This window comes from Mugil cephalus, chromosome 22 (genome assembly GCF_022458985.1).
Source record: "Mugil cephalus isolate CIBA_MC_2020 chromosome 22, CIBA_Mcephalus_1.1, whole genome shotgun sequence".
Classification (NCBI taxonomy): Eukaryota; Metazoa; Chordata; class Actinopteri; order Mugiliformes; family Mugilidae; genus Mugil; species Mugil cephalus.
This window is the reverse complement of record NC_061791.1, coordinates 10,791,976-10,811,321: the sequence shown is the minus strand read 5'-3', so window position 1 is coordinate 10,811,321 and position 19,346 is coordinate 10,791,976. Positions and strand designations below refer to the sequence as shown.

At 43.8% G+C, this 19,346-nt stretch overlaps 1 protein-coding gene and 1 non-coding gene across 2 annotated transcripts; both read right to left on the bottom strand.

Annotated features, from left to right (window-relative positions):
- Positions 1-5,056: 5,056 nt before the first annotated feature.
- trnas-uga lies at positions 5,057-5,137 on the bottom strand. Its single transcript has one exon. It is a non-coding gene; the product is annotated as a tRNA-Ser (tRNA).
- A 685-nt stretch (positions 5,138-5,822) lies between these two features.
- Positions 5,823-11,213, bottom strand: LOC125000413. The gene is made up of 10 exons (XM_047575961.1): positions 11,010-11,213; positions 9,562-10,854; positions 9,225-9,438; positions 8,515-9,096; positions 8,134-8,346; positions 7,655-7,950; positions 7,399-7,565; positions 7,208-7,309; positions 6,758-7,015; positions 5,823-6,597 (listed from the first exon to the last, which is right to left on the bottom strand). Exons 1-10 carry the CDS (start codon positions 11,211-11,213, stop codon positions 5,823-5,825), a joined length of 4,104 nt encoding a protein of 1,367 aa, XP_047431917.1.
- Positions 11,214-19,346: the final 8,133 nt, after the last annotated feature.

The following is a 19,346-nucleotide window of genomic DNA, read 5'->3' as shown; positions in this document are numbered from 1 at the left end:
CCGTGGCAAGGGATGATAGAGAACCCGGTAGCGGACGGAACGGCCTATCAATTAAGAGTCGCCTTCTCTCCTATTCAGCCCTAATTAAAGCAGACAAAGGCAAGAGAATGCAGTACACAGTAGCACGTGCGTGGAGACAAAGGCTTGCAGACAATGCAGCGAAGATGGGAAACCATTAATTAAAAGACAAAAAGACGGCACCGAAAACAAACAATTGTCCGTGCGCTGATCTGCAGATTTTCGCGCGAAAAGGTTGATTGTCACCGTCCGCACTGCTACAATCTGCCCAAGTCAAATTAAAATACTGTAATGTCGAGATATTTAACTCCGTCTGTGTTTTCTGACAATATTTCCAGACAGGCTGGCAGCGTCCAATCGTGGGCAGGGACTGCCAAAATAAATCCTAATGCTCGCTAATTGAGATTCATAGCTTCCAAATACCAATCAGATAAAGTGATTAAGTCTTAGCTCATCCAGATCTTTAAATCACAGCTTCCCCTCCCAGAGCATCCTCCTCTGATAGTCCACGTCTCATCATTTCATTATTAATCTCTCTTTGTTTTGGAGCTGTGTTGCTCCCTTGAGAGCTCAGACTTGGCGCAATTAGAAGATGTGATTATTCCTCTGCAGAGCTGTAAATCTAAACAATCTATATCTGTCCTTTCTCTTCAATATGCTTGAAGAGACGGGTGTCAGTATTTTTTTGAACGCACAGGTGTGATGCTGGAGAATTGGTGATGAAGACATGATCCACGCAATTAAAAAAATAAAAAATGGTGATAAACAGAAAGCCACCATTACTGTACGTCTTCTATGAATTCTTCTTTATTCAATACATCCCAATTCATCACACAGAACACCCAACAAGTACTGGTTTATACAGATTCTGCTCTAGTGGGAAACATTTGGATCTGGCTTTCATGTGGATGTACACGTGTCCAACCACCCACCTAGACCAGAACAGACACTCCCACCCCACAGAAATGATGAAACACAGCACGAGGTGTTGACCTGGCCTCCAAATTCACCAGATCCCAAACTGATCAAGTATCTGTGAGATGAAACCCACAGGACCCAATGGTCCCCCACTAACAACATTCTGTCTCCAGACACCACAGGACACCCTCAGAAGACCCATGTCCATTCTCTGAATGAGTCACAACTTATTTGGAGGCACAGGGGAGACCTACACTGTTTTAGTGAGGTGGTCATAATGTTATGCCTGATGGGTGCACATTGGAAGGCTATATAACGGGAAGGACACAAGGATAGAAAACTCATGTGTTCTCCAGAGAGTAGTACCTGTATCATCAGAAAAACTGTGCAAGTTTAAGTCTAACGTTCCACTTTAGGTCTGAATCGCCCGAAAATATGTTATACAGCAACAAGACAAACTCCAAAATCTGCTGACGACAATCATGACACGCCTACTACTACTAAATGATAGTAGTAAGTAATAATAAGTGTTTGATCATGCACATACAGTATCTTGTTCACTGATAGTGTGGTGGAACCAGAGTGACCGATGCTCTTATTGTTACCGTGGACACTGGAGGACAGTGCGTCTAATTGTGTGTGGCTGGATGTTATGAAGCCATTTCTTCTTTACAGCACCGCTGTCTTCTCCGGAGGCCCGGGACTTTTATCAATTTACAATTGATTTGGTCGATGCTGCTGCTGCTGCTCCTGCTCTCGGGTTTTGCTGCAGCACGAGAATAAAGGGAATTTCACTTGCACTTCTTGAACGCTCCTTTTGTGGGTTCAGAGCAGCCGTTTCCGGATGCAAATGGCACACTTGGAATCAACACCAAAACCTTTTACCTGCTTAACTGGGGACAGAATAATGAATAAAGAACCACATTAAACAGCCATTAAACAGCTTTTGAGCAGGTGTCCAATTACCTTTAGCCTTTTTCCTACCTAATTACTTTATTACAAATGTAATTCCTAAAGCTTTCCTCCGATCTGGAGTGGATATCCTCAGATCAAAGCCGGCAGTCTGCATTTAAAGCCCATATTTATGATTTTGCTAGAACTTGATTATGTTTTAGCAAACTGCTAAAATGACAAAAATTGAGTCAAAAATATATAGACCTAATTATATATTTATAAATTAGCCCCACAATCTCAATGTGAATTCTTTATTTCCCCTCATATGGTGGGTTTGTTGGATCAACAGAAGCAGGACGGGCGCTCACGTTCGGTCTTCACGCATCACGTAGCACAGGAGATGTCCTTTGTGTTCTGCACATACGGCGCATATTACAGATGCTAACTAATAAATCAGCCCGAGTTTGTTTCTCTCATTTGCCCACGTTAACGCCGTCAGACAATTAAAACGCGCCAACGGATGAAATGCGGCCTCCGCCGCCGGTACCCGGGAATGACCTTGCCCCGCAGTGGCACAATATTGAGACTGCGAATCACCCGTGATCAAAATTTAAAGCTTTAATCACCACGGGCCAATATAACGGCTTGACAGCTGAAATAGTGTTCACTTCCAGAGAGAGTTTCATTTTACGACGGCACTGAATCAAAACGGAATTAACCACTTTGCAAACACAACTTTACTGTGACGAGCGCGAGGTAAATTATGATTAGAAATTGTCATCGTAGTGCAAACATGGATCATTTTAGTCGCTGCCTGCTTTTATTGCTCCCTTGTGAACAAAGGAATTGAGTTTTTTTTTTTTTTTTGAACAGTGCACTGGCAGTAAGTAAGTCTTTCCCCAGCTGCTGCTAGTATGTAGTAATCTCAAGGACAAAATCTCTACATTTTCATTTTCACATCACCATATTCATAAATACATCTCAAACCAGCTGGGATACTGAGGACGTGTTCAGCGTCTTTTTGGTGCCGAAATGTTAATTAAATCATAAATTCAGTCTGACCATGGATGAAGCATCAGCCCGTATCTGCGATCTGAATGGGAGAAATGTTAAGAACATTAGTCTGAGCTCAGTTTATCCTCTTGGAGGGAGTGTTTCACTGGATGTTAAATTAATTTCACATTTCGAGTCATTAACCTCTTAATGAATGAGTCCATAGGAAGTGGAATCTTTCTCTCGGACAGCTAGAAAGCCGAGGCTGTCCATTCCCCTTCAGTTTCGCCATCAAATCAGCATCACGTCCAGATCCGGAAGTCATCCGGCCGTGCGTGACCTTGACTGGACTGCGACTGCTGTGTTATGTTTTGAGACACCCGAGACACGTCCAGCGCTCCCCTTCAATTGAGATGTTCCCGCATCTGTCAGCGTCTTTTTTATTTTGCTTTGTTAGCCCCGTCTTTCTCCCAGAGTGCCTCCACGTCTGTACTCTCGACAGCGCGGGCCATCTTTCTCCCCGGTGATGTGAGCGACAGGCCTGGTTCTGCTGCTTACATAAGCCGTCAGCGCTGAGGACTCTGTGCGTTCCCAGATCAAAGCGAGGCCTGTCTGAGCAGATGAAATGCCCTTAATGTGTCCGTCTCAGCACAGAGGAGCCACTGGCTGGTTCTGTCTGCCTACCTGCCGTGACTTGGAAAGAGAGATATATTTTAAATAGGTCTCAAGAGGGCCAGATTCAAAAACAAGAAAAAGTACAAGTTCCTTTCTGACCTTGTTGGGCAATAATTCAGCAATAATATTACACTTAACCTCTTGAGACCCTGCATCTTCATATGGGGACATTACGTTTTAGGTTATATTGCAGCTTTTTTTCCTACTTCATTTAAACACTTCATTGTCCTCGTTAGTGGACACTTTAATCTGCCATCTATTGGTAGCAAAGAGCCAATACACTGGTCCATAGGTCTTCAGGCAGGAGTACTGCAGAAGGTTTGCAAAAGCTTTGGTTGACACACACACACACACACACACACACATATATCTCTATATATTAATTTTCCCCCACAATTTTGTCCCACAAATTCAAGTTACTAGTACATTTTATCTGATTTATTCTACAGACAATCACAGTATAAAAGTGGACGAGGAACAAAACCCCATCAAAATCTATGCTTAAAACTGCTCATTTATTTATTTATTTATGCTTATTGACATTTCTAGTCTGATATAACTCGCAACAAATTTCAATCAATAGCAATGACCTACAACCTCGCTAATTAGCAAGTACTCGTTTGTGGACGCTGGGACTTCATTGTTCGCAATTCTGGTTTATCCGTGTTTGTTCAGGTATCAAAATAAACTGTTTTATATTTTGTCACACATTGGTGACTTAATTATGACATGTAAAAGTAGTAATGACAAAAGCAATGAGGTTTCGGCAAAAGTTCAACAAGGAAGATCTGCCCCCTCACAGACTGCTACCCTCCAGTGAATGTGGGCTATTGCTCTATTTCATTATCTTTCATAGTATCTTACTGTCAGGATCATTTCATTCTCAATTGTTGCATTGTTATTTTCAGGCAACGAACAATTTGTCCCACTTCTCACAGCTTATCAGTACCTGGTCCCTGTCGTTCTGTTCGCAGGCTGTCTGTTGTGCAACCTTCCTCCTCCTAGAGCAGTTGGTCCACGAACCAAAGGGTTAGCAGTTTGATCCAAGGTCCCTGACACATGTCTTGGGGAAGAGACTGAAACCTGAGACGTGTCACTGTTGGGCTGTTTTTCATGTTTTTTGAATTGTTGTTGCAGCCATCATCACAGAGTGTCATTGCTATGGAGCGGGGGTTCTTTGTCTGGTCTGGGTGGGTCCAAAGATTTTACAGCAGGGAGCTGTGAATGCTCACAAGTCGGGCTACTTTGCATAGCATTGTCACAAGCATAGCATTGTCACAAGACGGTCATTGTCATTTACTTCACCTGTCAGTGGTTTTAACGTCGTGACTGACCAGTACCATCTTCATCTCAGATCTTCTTTATTTTCCAGCTTTATCCTCTTCTCTACCACCAGCATCTAGACTCTCTCGGGGGTCCTGTTCTTATGCTCTACCAAACTCTTTGACACCGTTGCTCTTGGAGTTTTGGACTCATCCAGTCATACCTTAGTGATATGTTGTTTTTATGCAAATCAGAAAAAACTTTATTTATCCCCAAAGGGCAATTAGGAATAAGTTTTCGCTGCGAGCAGGGTTCGAACCTGCGCGGGGAAACCCCATTGGATTTCAAGTCCAACGCCTTAACCACTCGGCCAAAAATGGGGCAAAAGGGACTGCTGGCGAGGGGGCAAGAAGGAAAAAAGAGGAAGGGGAGGGGGGAAAGGGGGGAAAAGAAAAGGAAGGAAAAAAAGGAGGAAAACGTACACTATGGCAAATTTTCTCTACTCTCTTATGTCCTTGAAATTGTTTACAGAAACTTCTGTAATTATTGCAAGTTTTATCATCACTTTAATTTTCATGTCTCTTGTGGGATTTGAACCTACGCTGTAGCAACATCCCAATGTACCGCAGCGCGTTGGACATTCCTAAAGCCCCCTGTAGGTGGCAGCAAAACAATTATTAACGGTGTATAAATGTAAATGTGAATAACTTTCCCGTCATGTTTTGGTAAACTCTAGCTTTCAAAATCTTTGGTTGAGACAGAGTGTCAGGTTTTGTTAATAAATGTAAAATGATTCTGGCAATTAATCTGGCTTAAATAAAATTAAATAAAAATGTGAAGGCTGTTCTTGGCTCAAGTAAATATATTAAACTTTATTGTAACATTTTAACAATATTATAACACACAGTACGAGAAAACAAAGTAAGACAAGAAACCATCTGCAAACAGACAAACAGACAAATTTTCCCAAAGTAACACACAAACTGAAAAGAATACCAGCATTCACTAGTGTTTGTGCCGCAGCTGGTAGCAATGCAACAATAACAACTATTATATAACTGTTATAAAGTGTCCTTCCACTGATCAAGGGTCAGTCCTGAGGCTGGACAGTACCACCGCCCCTTCAGCTGGGTATGTCCAGTCCTTTTATTTTTTTCCTGGCCACACTCCTTGCAGGTGTAGTGGTAGTGTTCCTTTGCCAGCCTTTTCCGTGGTGGTTCGCCACTAGCCACTAGCTGCTCATCTTCCTGGGCAGCTTTATGAATTCTCCAGGCACGTTGCCTTGGCTGAGGTGGAAGGCACTCTTGCTGGTGAGGAGTTTGCTGGTGAGAAGGGGCTTGCTGGTAAGGGGGAGCTTGCTGGTAAGGGCCTTGCTGGTAAGGGCCTTGCTGGTGAGGGGCTTGCTGGAATGGAGGAGCTTGCTGGAATGGAGGACTTTGCTGGTAAAGGGCTTGCTGGTAAGGGGCTTGCTGGTAAGGGGTTTGCTGATAAGGGGCTTGCTGGTAAGGAGGAGCTTGCTGGAATGGAGTCTGCTGGAACTGAGGAGCTTGCTGATACGAAGGACCTGGCCCAAATTGTGGAGGGAATGGGGGAGGTGGAAATGGCGGATAAAGAAACACCTGCCTGTTTGCTGTCAGAGTGCGCTGGCGGGGGAAAGCTTCCCCCTCACGGTTTTCAGGCTCCTCAAATGACATCACCTCATGTTCTTGCTGCACAGGGGCAGCCGGAAGTGCTTTCACTGCAGGGAGGGACTCCTTGGCCAGGTACAGCTGTTTGGGGAGTACAGTGCCTTGCAACAGCATGTCCCTGTCCTTCCTCTTATCCCTCTTAAGCAGCCTACAAGGCAAACATTCATTCATTATTTTATACATGTGAGCCTATCCCCCTAAGGTTATTACATATTTTCTAAGAAGCATGCAGGTGGAGGTTTTTCTTGAGGTTAAATCTTTATATACTGTCTCGGCTGTATGGGAAAGGTAAACAAAATAACACGCACCATGAAGAGACAGTGGTGTTGTTGACCGGCACCAGAACCAAGTCGGTCTGGTCCAGGACAACCCTGCTGTCCTCCAGCAGCTGTCTGATGTGGCTGTAGATGCTCACAATGGACTGAGGGATGGGCATGGTTTTTCCCTTTGTGTCCTTCGGCCTGTTGCGTCCTTGCTCAAACTCTTTGAAAAGTCTGAGGCAAACACACTCACTGACCCTGTGTACTGCAGGGTCTTGGGCTGCTTGGCCATGAGTCATGTATAGTCTGTGGGAGAGAAAGATGATATGATCTGGACTGTGAACAAGGATGTAAAGTCATGAAGAACCAGGTGACAATGTCAACAGGGATTGCAATTAAATAATTTGCACTTAATAAATACTTTTCACAATGATGAGTGCTGTCTCTTATTCAATGACTTGTATTGAACCAAAATGATAGCAAATTGTGGTTAAGCACCTCTCTGCTGCCTGCTGTCCAGGAGCAGAGCCACTCGGCTTCCTGGGTGCTCTCCATGGTCCTCGTGATGTGTGTCCTTTCTTCTCAGCCTTCTGGGTGTACCTAAACAGTGAAAGAGATATCCATATGCTTCATTCGTTCCATAGAATGTTTGTTTAATTATGGTGTACAAAATAATTACTATTTCATACCTTGAAGGCACCTTGTCCATGGCATGGAGAGCTGTGTACAGCTGGATTATGTCCGTCTCCTCCTTCGCTGACAAGGCAGTGATGGTGCGGTTCAAGCCAACTAGGTAGGCTGCCAGGGCATCAACTGCCTCCCATCCCGCAACGCCTCTTGAGTCACATTGGCTGGTCTGAAAAGTGATAATGTTAAAATGTAACCAGGTTTACTACAGTTAAATATTACGTTTTTGAGTAGGGTGTTACAGAAAGTGTTACTGACCTCTGTGACGAGGGGTCCAGGTTCAGTGTCACCTTCCAACAACACCTGGTCTTCCACAGCACATGGAGGATCGGGATCACCAGCCCCAAGCTCAGCTGACCGGCACAGAGCAGTGTCAGGCACACCCACATCCCAGGGATCACCAGCCTCAACATCACCTGGCATGTACACTGTGGCATCTGGCTCATCCTCTTCTTCCTCAAGCACCTGAAAGGGGATTTCAGGCATCTGCTCTGGAGCAAGCAGGTCACCTCTGTTGGTCTGGGCCAAAAGATACTCCACAGCAATGCGCTCCCCTGTAACCAGTATAAATACAAAGATAAAGAAAGGACATACATACACACATCCATCTCCTACGTGTATAGCACAATCTTTGCACCAAAGAAAATGCATGTCCTCTGAGTAGGGGGGTGCCAAAGAAAAAGAGGAGGCGGATGTAATACTCTAGTGTACCAGTGTTGCTCTAAGATCTCTCTTACCAGTAGGTTTCCTGGGTGGGGTGAACTCCGGAACCAGAGCACGACCAAGGACCCGCTGGCTGATGTTGTTGAGGTGAGACATTAACCGGACATCAAAGGTTCTGAGGGTTGAGGCCCCCTCCACAGCTACTGCCTCCTTGGCCCGGCCCATGTTCCACCTTGATACTCCCTCCAGCATGTACATCTGCATATGTACTGCATTGCACCGCCAGCCTAAGAAACAAAATACTCTGTTCAGTCAACCATTACTGTAAAGTGAATACATATGAATACCTGTGTGGTAATTGTGTTATTTTGAATAATTACAACACATTATCTGTCATAACATAAAACAGAACATTAAAAACGCATACAATACAGTGTGTCTTGATGCGAATGTACCTGGAATGAAAGCACACTGGTGCCTGTGAAAACTCTCCAGGGAGGAGGACCCCCTAGCACACCTGAGGATGTCAAGCTCTTTGCCGCCCTTCTGGAGAGTCCCCACTTTGGTGTACAATGCAACACCTGCAGGGTCTTGGAGGCACTCCAGGTGCTTCTGTTGCACCTCCCAAACATGGCGCATGCTGTCTTGGTTGACTAGATGCAGCCCTGTGGTGTCCGTCAGCTCCCACATTGATTCCAGCAGCCCCGAAATCATGCCCCGCATCTCTTCCACTCCACGCGTCCTCCTCCTGCAGTGCCTCTTCAGCTCCCCTGGGCTGACGGTGGCCATGAGCTGTTCCTCAGTGGGAGCTTGTCCACCGTGGCTGCTCTTCCACTCTGCCCTCTTGGCCTCCTTCAGGCGTTGCACATCCTCCTGGTCCCATTCAAAGATACAGGAGGAAAGCTTGGCGCAAAAGGTGCCATACAGAGGGTGGTGTTCTGTGGTGAGGCCGCAGTTAAAGCGCCGCATGAAGTGGAAGCTGTCCAAGCGCACTGCAGACTTCCATGGGTGAAAGAGTTTTAGCACTGAAGACACACCTGTGAAAAACAACCATGGATAACACGAGTGTGTGGTTACACCTTGATTAAGTAAACGTGTGTGTCTGTGCGTCTCATACAGTTTTTCAAACGTATATTTGATAAAGAATTTTAGCAGTTTTACCCACCTGACTGGCTGCAGCAGTCCCGGTCGACATAGATGACCTCAGGTTCAGCTTGGCCTGCATTCTGGTAACGAGTGACGATGCCTTGACACAACTCCTCCAACCCTGCACCTTCACCCGTCGTCAGAACAGAGTTCAGGACCTGGCCAAACTCATTCCCGATGTTCGTCATCCATGAAGCACTGTCTCCGATCCCGCCAGCCAGCTTCTTGGTGATCTATAAAACAAACACTACTTTCAAACTGAAGCCATTGCCCCACTAAGAAGTAAAGCCATTTCTATTTTGTTGTAATTATACATGATCTATTTTCGATATGTTTTTTACTGTTGAAACCCTAACCTTCTTGGTCGAATCCATTTTGAGAACTCTACCATAGGTAGAGGTGACCACTCCCTTCATCTCATCCAGATGGCTGAGGATGTCGTTGGAGTGGACTGTCTCAAACCACTGGGCAAGTGGAAGGGGCCTGAAGGGTGGTGGAGGGCTACAGACAGCGGCTGAGGGGACGAAGGTAGCCATCTTCATATGGCGCTCACAGTCGGAGAGGTAGCGGATGGTCTGGCGTGCCCACTCCTCGCTGTGGGCTTCCTCTACGGCAGACTGGAGGTAGGAGGAACTGTTACCACTGGTCCTCGGTTTCAGGAAAGTCATACATTTCCTGTCCAGAGCCAGCTGTGTTGTGAGGACAGCAGGGAACAGGCTCCTGTGTGCCACATCCAGCTGGGAGAGCATATTCTGGCTCCATGGGCAGACCGGCAGAGAGCACTTGCTGCAACGTGGATAGTCCCCTCCCACTAGGTAGTAGCGGCTATCCACATCAATCACCTCTCTAACCTTCCTGTAGATCCCGGAGCTGTTCATTCTCCGGGAACACTGTGGGCATTTGAGTGGAATGCCCCACATCCTCATCGGTGCCCAGATGAACATTCTCTGTCGGTAGTACCACCCAGGCTCAGGAGGAGATGGTCTGGACTCCAGCGGTGGGTGAAACCAACATGCTTTGATCCTCCGCTTCAGCTGGCCTGTAGGCTCATACAAGCACTTAGCAATCCACACCTGGTCTGCTTCCTGGATTACTTTACGGAACTGGTCAGGAAGAAAACCTTTCCAATTAACCGTCGCAGGTGTAAATGTAAGTGGAGCTGCAGAGTGGTGCGGCATCACTGGCATGGCAGAGCCACTTGAGGGAGGGAGCAGAGAGGGCCTTGACTTTGGTGGAAGTGGTGTTGGCTTTTGGGGTGACAGTGCTGGTTTCAGCGGCGATGGCAAGACTGATGCTGAATTGTGAGCCAGTTGGATGTGCTGCAAAAGACCAACGGTGCCCTGAGCCTTGGCCCCACAGGTGTCACATGTCTCTTCTGTATGATAGTCAGACAGGTGCTCAGAGAATTTTTCTCCTTCCACTACCTCGTTGCATTTGTAGCACTGGACTCCCTGTCCTGCCACTGATGGTCCTGCCTCTGTGTCCCCTTTCCCTGCCTCTGTGTTGTCTCCGTCTCCCCCTGCCTCTGTGTCTCCTCTCCTTGTCTCTGTGCCTCCTTTTCCTACCTCTGCGGAGACTTGGACTTGCCCTGTCTCTGTCTCAACTTCTCCTGCCTCACTGGAGCCAGCGCCTGATGACAGATCTGCTGGCTGAGGGGAGAGGGTACAATAAGAGGGCCATGCTACAAGCAACTAAGAATCCTACACTACTAGTTTTCTCCAGAATTGTGCAGAAATATATTGTTCAGTAAATAAATCCACATGCTACAGTGACTCATCATGACTTAGTAAATAATTTCACCTACTTTATGGAACCCACAGGAACACTGAAGCCTTCTCCCAAACAGATCCTTTGTATGGCTCTGCAGGGGGCAAGCATCGATGTTCTCCAGGGCCTTCTTCCATTTCTTGGCCCCTGGCCGTTTGCCAGTCGTGAAACGGTATTGGCCCTGGGCATATTTTATACAGATGTCCCTCCAGTAGCTGTCCGGTTTTCCTGTCTTTGTCATCTGCAAATATTAAATATAAATATATGTAAATATATAAATATAATAATAATATATATAAAATAGGTTCATGTGAAGCTAGGCTATGTGTACGTACAGACAGACAGGGGAAATTATACATGTATGTAGTTTGTTTGTAGGTAGGTAGATATGTTTTGCATTACCGTTTTATTATTGTTGAAGCACTTTGTAAATGTGTGTACATAGATATAATAAATAATAATACAATAATAATGTGAAACACATAAAGATAAATAAGTATAATAAAATCGAAATTGAGATAGAGCTAGGCTTTATAACAACTAATTGAACGGAATGCTATAAAAGCACTAGGTACTGGTGTTAAATAATGGTCAGTAACGGTCAGCATGTGACGTCATCTAGTGTGTGACGTCAGTTTTTTTTCTCATCCACAAAAGACCTCACCTAACCAAATTCAGAGCAAAAAAATAACTAGTTTCACATAAGGTAACCAAATGACACATTATCATGGCCAACTCATGTTTTTTGGTTTTGTCTCCGAAAAATCTCAGATATTACGGTATTTATCGTTACGTCATACCAAACAAACAAACAAGCCGGTACAAAAAAAAAAAATAAAATAAAATAAAATCTTTCTTATGGGTGAATTAACAACAACGCAATGGCCGTAAAACGAGAGAATAGAACACAAAGAAGTTTTGAGTTCCGCCGGGCCGATGTCCGTCGAGGTGTCCATTATCTGAAATGAATGGACACCTCGACGACGACGACGACGACGACGACAGTGGTCGTAAAATAAGATAACGTTAATACAACACCAACAGAGAAGTTTTGAGTATATAACCGCATATAAGCATACGTAATAACGACATTGCTGAATCAGCGACATGGGTCGGTAAACTACATTACATGAATTACGACATAAACAATAAGATAGAATAAAATGAACACTAGTTTCATTCATTTGTACTTACTTTAGGTTACCTGTTGGACGACAGCGGTCTCTTCTGAAGTGAATTAAATTCAACGCCGGTAACTTTCCGCAAAGCTTTTCCTGTTGCTGGGCGGGCGCAACGGGAGACATCCAATCAGCGACGGGATTCCCCATAGCAACGCTATTCATCAATCAAAGTGCGGTGCGAAAAAACGCTAACTCCTGATTGGATGCTTTACCCCGGTGACTGACAGCTGGCTGGGCTCTTTGCCCCGGTTGTTAGGACGTGTTAGGACTTTGTTCGGACTTGTTCGGACTTGGTTAGGACCTTGTTAGGAACTGTTCGGACTTGGTTCGGACCTGTTCGGACCTTGTTAGGATGTGTTAGGACTTCGAAAGCAGGCCGATCGCTGCAGGGTACGGCCATCACAGCGCCCTGCAAATAGGCTAATGCTAGCATGATGCTAACTATTATAGTCAAACTTAGATGGTGAATTTGTTCGATGTTATACCTGCCTAAAGCCCTAACCCTAAACCAACCGGCGTCAGGTGGGCGTCTATGATCCTACCTGCCAATACATTTGATCTCTGTCTAATTTTGAGCTCTTTTTGAGCATGTTGAAATAGTCAGTCACAACATTCACCCTGGCTCACTATTCTTGGCTGGACATTCACAGTTTAATTGTATTATTCACTTAAATCTGTGCCTTAAAGGACACTGACGACATTCTCTGAGAATGTTTATGTGAATCGAGCATTGATGTTAGACAGTGGAGCTTGAGATCAATAACGCTGTATCTCATCACAGAGACTAGAAGGTTTTCTGAAACGATCCACTGACAGGAGACGTGACTGTTAATGCAGAGTTTTGGCCTTTTATTTCAGTTCTCTTTCACTCCCCCTGCCATCAAGACGGTACGAATCCATCTTTGAGGTGGATAATTATGAGCTCCTCTAATTATATCCTTTCTCGGTGTTCATTCGTTAGGATGCCTTGTTAGTCCCGTGTGACGCTATCAGTGATTGATCACAACTGTCAGCCTCGTATCCTGTCTCACTTCCTGCATCCGGAACATCAAGAGCGTCGGGCTTGATAAGCATCACTGATAAACCCTGAATGCATTTGATTAAGGCAAATTGGAACCCTGCCAAGATGCCTAACTATTAGTCGTTATGTATTTTACTCATTGACATCATTTAGGAACCACAAAGCAGCCGCCGACAGAACATATCTGACGGCAAATCATATTCATGCATCACTTGCTTTCACCTGGGGGAAATAATAGAGCTGTAAACACTGGAGCGTTTAGTGTTCCCACTTAGTAAACTGCATCACCAAATTGTATATGATATTTATGTATGTATGTATGTTTTGTTTTTAAGCCTACATGGAAATGTTCCCATCTTAACCTGTCCATCACGAAACATAACAGGGAAGTAAAAGGGCTTTAATTAACAGAATGGATCTTTATCGTCATGGGAACAGATGGGATAGGGTGGTACTGATGTGTTTTGCCACCTTGAGAGGTTTGAGAATTGCATGGTGTGAAACTATGCACACACACACACACGCACACATTATGCTTCCATCAATTTGTAGCAGACATTTTGCTTTGTCTTAACAGAGCTTTAGAGGCTTACATGTGTGTCCAAGCAGATCAATATGTGCTCACTATAAAATGGACCCAGGCGTAAATTAACACACCGGGGAGCCACCAGAACAAGACACGCAGACTGGATCCACCAGGGTGTAATTTGAACAAATACACCTCCGCTGCCTGAGAGAACAACAAGTAGCTGGGGCTGGGGGGTCAATTTACTGCAGTGTTTTTTTATCGAAGTTAGAAAAGGTTTTTTAATGTGACGTGCAAACACGGTAATGCTAATGTAGCTGCTAAAGGAGCAAAAACAAACACTTTACTTTGCACTTATCTATTATGAATAAAAACATGGTTATTTGTAGCTTACCAAAATATTTAACCCTTTATATTAAATGTGCTGGGAAAATAGTTTTTTTTTTGTTTGTTTGTTTTTGGCTTTTTCGGTAGTATGCTACTGTTTAACAGTAATTTATTCCCATTTTACCATCCCAGTTACCGTCAATTTCTTCACTTTTTGTAAATTGCTTTCGGTAAATTAATAATTTCTCAATTTCTTTTCGTGAACAAAAGCTCAAACAACATGTATCACAGGAGGTAGAGTGGTCATCGTTATTCGGTCCGCTGCGTCCTTGGGCAAGACGCTAGCTAACCCACCTAGCTCCCAGTGTGATCTCCACTGGTGTATGATGGCCAATGAATGATGTTTGGTGGCTGGAGAGGACATAGGCATGGGTTGGCAGTCACGTTTCCATCCATTTTTTTTGTTGTTGTTTAAATACAGCTAATACACTAAAATGGGCACATTTGATTTGTAGTTTGATGCACTGTGACCAAAATATAAGAAGTGCTATTGCAAATTCAAAAGCTCTCATGTCTTGCAGTTAATAACAAAGTATACAACAGGCATTCATGTGACATTCACCAAAGTCTCTTTCATCTCTGCTACGAAATGTCAGTTCTATCTGTGCTGGCTCTCGATATGGTCTGATTAAGGCTACTAATCAATAACCCTTGAATCCAGAGGGGAGTTAAAGCTGGAATAATCTGTGTTTTGAGAAAAAGAAATACTATATGAGGTGTGAAGAAGCTTCAGCAGCTTAAGAACTGGTTGAGACCAAAACTGACAGAAAAGTATATAAATGTCGAATTTGCATTCCTCTGGAGGACAAAAACACAATCGCAAATGAACGCTAATGCATGTGTCAATATTTAAGTAGGTATTGCAGGTTTAATTGCATACAGTGAAGTTTTCTTTTTGCAGTGTTAATACAAATCTCAGAGACATTATTTGAAGCCTACATGAAATGAGAACAAAAGAAGCAGACTGATGAGTAAACGAGCTTGAGCGGTAGTTTGAGGGAATGTTGCGAATACGTCTTTACTAACGCTAATTACCGTGATGCTAACTTAACTTTTCATAACCTGGTGGTGGCCCAGCACATGACCAACCTCTAACAACACCATGATGTGTGTTCTTCTAACATATTTAAGATGCCAACAGCTATGTTACTTAGCATTTTTATAAATCCTGTTTTGGGAGAGTCTGTGATACACAGTTTATTTGTCATCGTGGCATTTGAGTTTCTCATTGGACATTCAGTAAGGTCGCATAAAGTTAACCTAGTGATTGGACCTATATGTAAATTGAAGCAGCAGCTATTTCTGCTGAAAGCATTCTGTAATCAGTCCAAATTTCCTCACTGCAACCCATTCCTTAATGGCATATCCATAGCGAGGCTCAGAACGTTAACAAAGTGTTTAACAATGTGGTGAATGTGCTGCTCGTGGGCGGCAGCGTTACCCGAGCTGCTACGCCCTGCAGGCGAAATCTCGTCGCTCGGCTCTGGTTGCGCGCTGCTCGCCTAACCCCAGTGTTTCACTGGCAATAAACTCACACTCGCGTATCCATAATTAAAAATAGGCTGATATTGTGTCGATAAACATGAACTCGGACTGGAAAGTTCCTCCATCGCGGAATATGGTGAAGTGTCATTTGACAAACACACAATGAAATCTTTAGCCAAAATGAGCGTGTGCGCGGACACACCTGCATGGATACAATTACACAGGCCGAGCAGAGACATCCAGACACAGTTGCTGATTCTCTCACACACACACACACAGCGCACACAGACAATAGCCTGCAACTCCCCTCCAGCCTGGCAGGTAATTGCTATCTATGAGGGGACAGGTGCTTCTACAATAGAGCGCCAGTGTCCAGGCAGGCTCCATTCACTGCCACTGTAATTACCTAATTGAAAAGCTCACAGGGGAAAGAGAGAGTGTGTGTGAGAAAGAGAGCGAGCGTGTGAGAGTGGGATAAAGGAAAAAGATGAGCTAGAGATTTTACAATGAAGCTTCACCCCTCACACGCATGCTTTTTGCATACGCGCGTACGCACGCTTCCATTAGATTACTTTTGCACCCAAGCATTCACGTGCAAGCATGAGGTATGTTCTGAATCTGATCACTCTGAGGGGTAAATATTGTCGTGCTGTGATTGAGGGACGGAGTGAAGGAGGGGGCAGTAATGGGAAATCTATTGTTGTACGATGAGGATGCGGCAGGGAAAAGCAGGAGGGGGGTTGTGTGCGCACTGAGTTATAAAAGCGTAAGGGTCAGTCTCATTTCTGATGTCAGCTTCTCTATCTCTGTGCCCCTCTGCTTTGGCTTTAAGTTTTTTTGTAGGATAAATAGACAGGGGGAAAGCAGATTGCGAATGTATGCATTTCTTATGTGAGTGCCGACTGTGAAAAGCGTGCATGTGAATGTGGTTTTTGCTGCTCAGAAAAATCTTGCAGAAAACTTGAATTTTCTTTTTTTTTTTTTATTACAACACCCCCCCAAAGAGTCTAACACGTTTAAACAATATAAATGGAAAAGTCAATCTTTTGAGGAAGTATGCGCATTCTTTTTTTAAATTCATGGTAAATATGTGGCTGCAGCCACTAGCTGGTTGGCTTAGCTTGGCACAAAGACTAACCATGAATCCGTTCAAATACAGGCACTCTTTCATTTGAATGAAAACTGCTGCAAAAAATACAGGCTCGAATAGCACACAACATGAATCATATTTGAAAGAGGAGCATTTTGATGCTTGTGAGCAAAACAAGCTTCAATAAAGTCCAATATTCATTATTCCTTATCTATATGTTCTCCAAATTTTTATTTTAAAACTTATAATATAACGACTTAAAGCTGGCCAAGCTTGCAGTTCAGGGTTCAGACATTTCCTTTGTTGCAGTACCACAAATGGCCAGTGGGGACAAGTTGACTGCAAGCCTGAGTGGCAGCTCCTTGTCTACATGCTAGCTAGCTAACCCAATTCCATCCAAACCAAATAAAATTTACCTAACAATACCCCTGTAGCTCATTAATGAAAAATATTTCTCTAAGTTTTTAAGATAACCATCTCCTTGCCATACAATAATCATGGTCTTTTCAGTTAAATAGAAATGGCTAGCTTGGCTAATGCTCACAGGAAAAACTTCTAATTAGCTCATTGATTATTAGATTAGTTTTATTTGAACATAGACCAAAATGGAAAAATAAAAACATACGTAAAACATGTAAAAAGGTAAGCTAGTTTCTTGCAGAAAACAAGCTAATAAACACAAAATAATGCTTCCATCAGCTGCAACATGTGAAGTTTTAACCTTGGATGTAAGTGATAGGAGACCACAGATGCTAAAAATTAGCAATCTGACGAATGGCTTACTTAATGTAAGAAATGTGTAGGCATAACGAAGAATTGAGACAGCTTTCAGTATTTTATTAATTTTGTATGTCATCATAAGACTACAAAGAAATCATTAACTTACCATTCACTTCTATCCTTTCTGAAACCGTCGGCAAATTCAACACAATTTGGGAACTCAGACCTTGTAAAACATTTCCCAGTTACGAGGCTGTATACTTCAAAGGAGACGTTTCCAATATTCGGTGGAGAATAATAAATTTGCGTTCTCTTGACAATGTTAGCTTTTATATTTAGCAAATCCAACTTCTGAAGGCGCTTCAAAACCCCACTTTGTTGCAAACGTCGTCGGGAAAACCTCACATACCTCACAGTAATGTCTTGCCATCATCCTTGGATGTGTTCCCCTTACTGTAGCAGCCTTGTTTTGGCTCATGTGCGCGCCTGCATTGTAGTACAAAGCCAAGGAACTCGCATCCCCGGGGCCAGCGATTCTAGGTAGGCGCAGCCTCACGCTGGCGTTCTTCAAAATGTTTAGAGGTGAGAGCGTGTGCAACAAGGATCTTTGAAAATCCCTATGTTTGATGAGCACATCGGATATTTTTGTATTCGCAGTAGGTTTGTGGAAGTTTTTGTGCCCTCCGATAGGTGCAGGAAATGAAAAAGAAATCAGGCATGAGAAACTGGGTCAGAAACTGAGGTGGATTTCAAAGGTGGATTCTTGTGAAAATAATGCATAAAGAATGGAGTTTTGGAGTGCAAGAAAAAAGACAGAACAAGAGGAAGAATAAAATGATGAAAAAGGAAGAAGAACACATGCATAGGAAGTGGTGAGGACACAAACAAGGACGAGGAACACATTTGGCAGTCCGCCTGATTTTGGCGGGAGAATCCTGAGCTCTGGCTCCCCGTGCAGCGGCACAGTTTCCCCGAGAGCTGCCTGGACGGAAATCATTTCAAGCTCTGCTTCGTGGCGTTTGCCGTGTCGGGTCTTACAAACACACACACACGCACGGTAAATAAGCTGTGAAGTAAATAAACCAATCTGCCGAAATACCCGTCACTATGTTTTTCGTGCTGAGTGAATCATCGAGGCAAAATTCCATGTCAGTGTGAGCAAAGATGTCATATTCCATCTCGCTGGGCCTCAAACGCACCCCGGAGTCGCACACATGTAAATAAGCGGCGCAGAACATGACATTCTGTTTGTGGGGAACATTTTGGGCCCGTGTGCTTCTCTCTCATCTCCTGCAGCAGTGAAATGTAGACCCTATTACAGCATGTAAATGACCCCCTGCTGCACAATTGAGGAGTACAGTATGACATACATGTTCAAATGTGCACAGCTGATGTTGCACATACCATAAGAGCAAATGTATGCGTGTGTATTTGGTTTGGTATTTGGTGTTTGATATGACATATCTTTATAAGTATCTGCATGCTACAGATGTCAGAATTTGACAAATACTGTTGAGTCTTTTCAAAGTCACACAAATGAGAGGAACTTCAAAGGACGCACTCTTATTTAATGACAAATGTAAGCAAAGCTAAAGCTCTGAGAGCCCATTTTGAAATAGTTACCTATTTCTTATAAGTGAATTTTATGAACTTTTTATTTTTATTTCAGGTATTGCATGGGTTTTCAACAGGGGATTCACGGAGGTACTGCAGGGGGATCTCAAAATCTGCCATAAAACGAATCTACAAAGTATTTTAGTGACTTTCAGGTTATTGTTTCGGTTTTATTGGTAGCAGCTTCATTCCTCTGCAGCTTCTGTGTACATTGTAGGAGGCAGCAGGCAGCTGTTTTCAGAAAATTAGCTATCGACTGGGAAAATCTATGTGAACACACCCACAAGTCAGATCAACAACTATATTGACATAACTCTAAAAAGTTGGCAAACTAGATGCAGCAGGTAGAT

Coding starts and splice junctions, on each gene's coding strand:
- LOC125000413 (XM_047575961.1), bottom strand. CDS start 11,213: ATGACAAAGACAGGAAAACCGGACAGCTACTGGAGGGACATCTGTATA. Junction 10,855..11,009: donor GTTCCTGTGGGTTCCATAAA/GTAGGTGAAATT, acceptor CTCTCCCCTCAG/CCAGCAGATCTGTCATCAGG. Junction 6,598..6,757: donor AACACCACTGTCTCTTCATG/GTGCGTGTTATT, acceptor TTTGCCTTGTAG/GCTGCTTAAGAGGGATAAGA.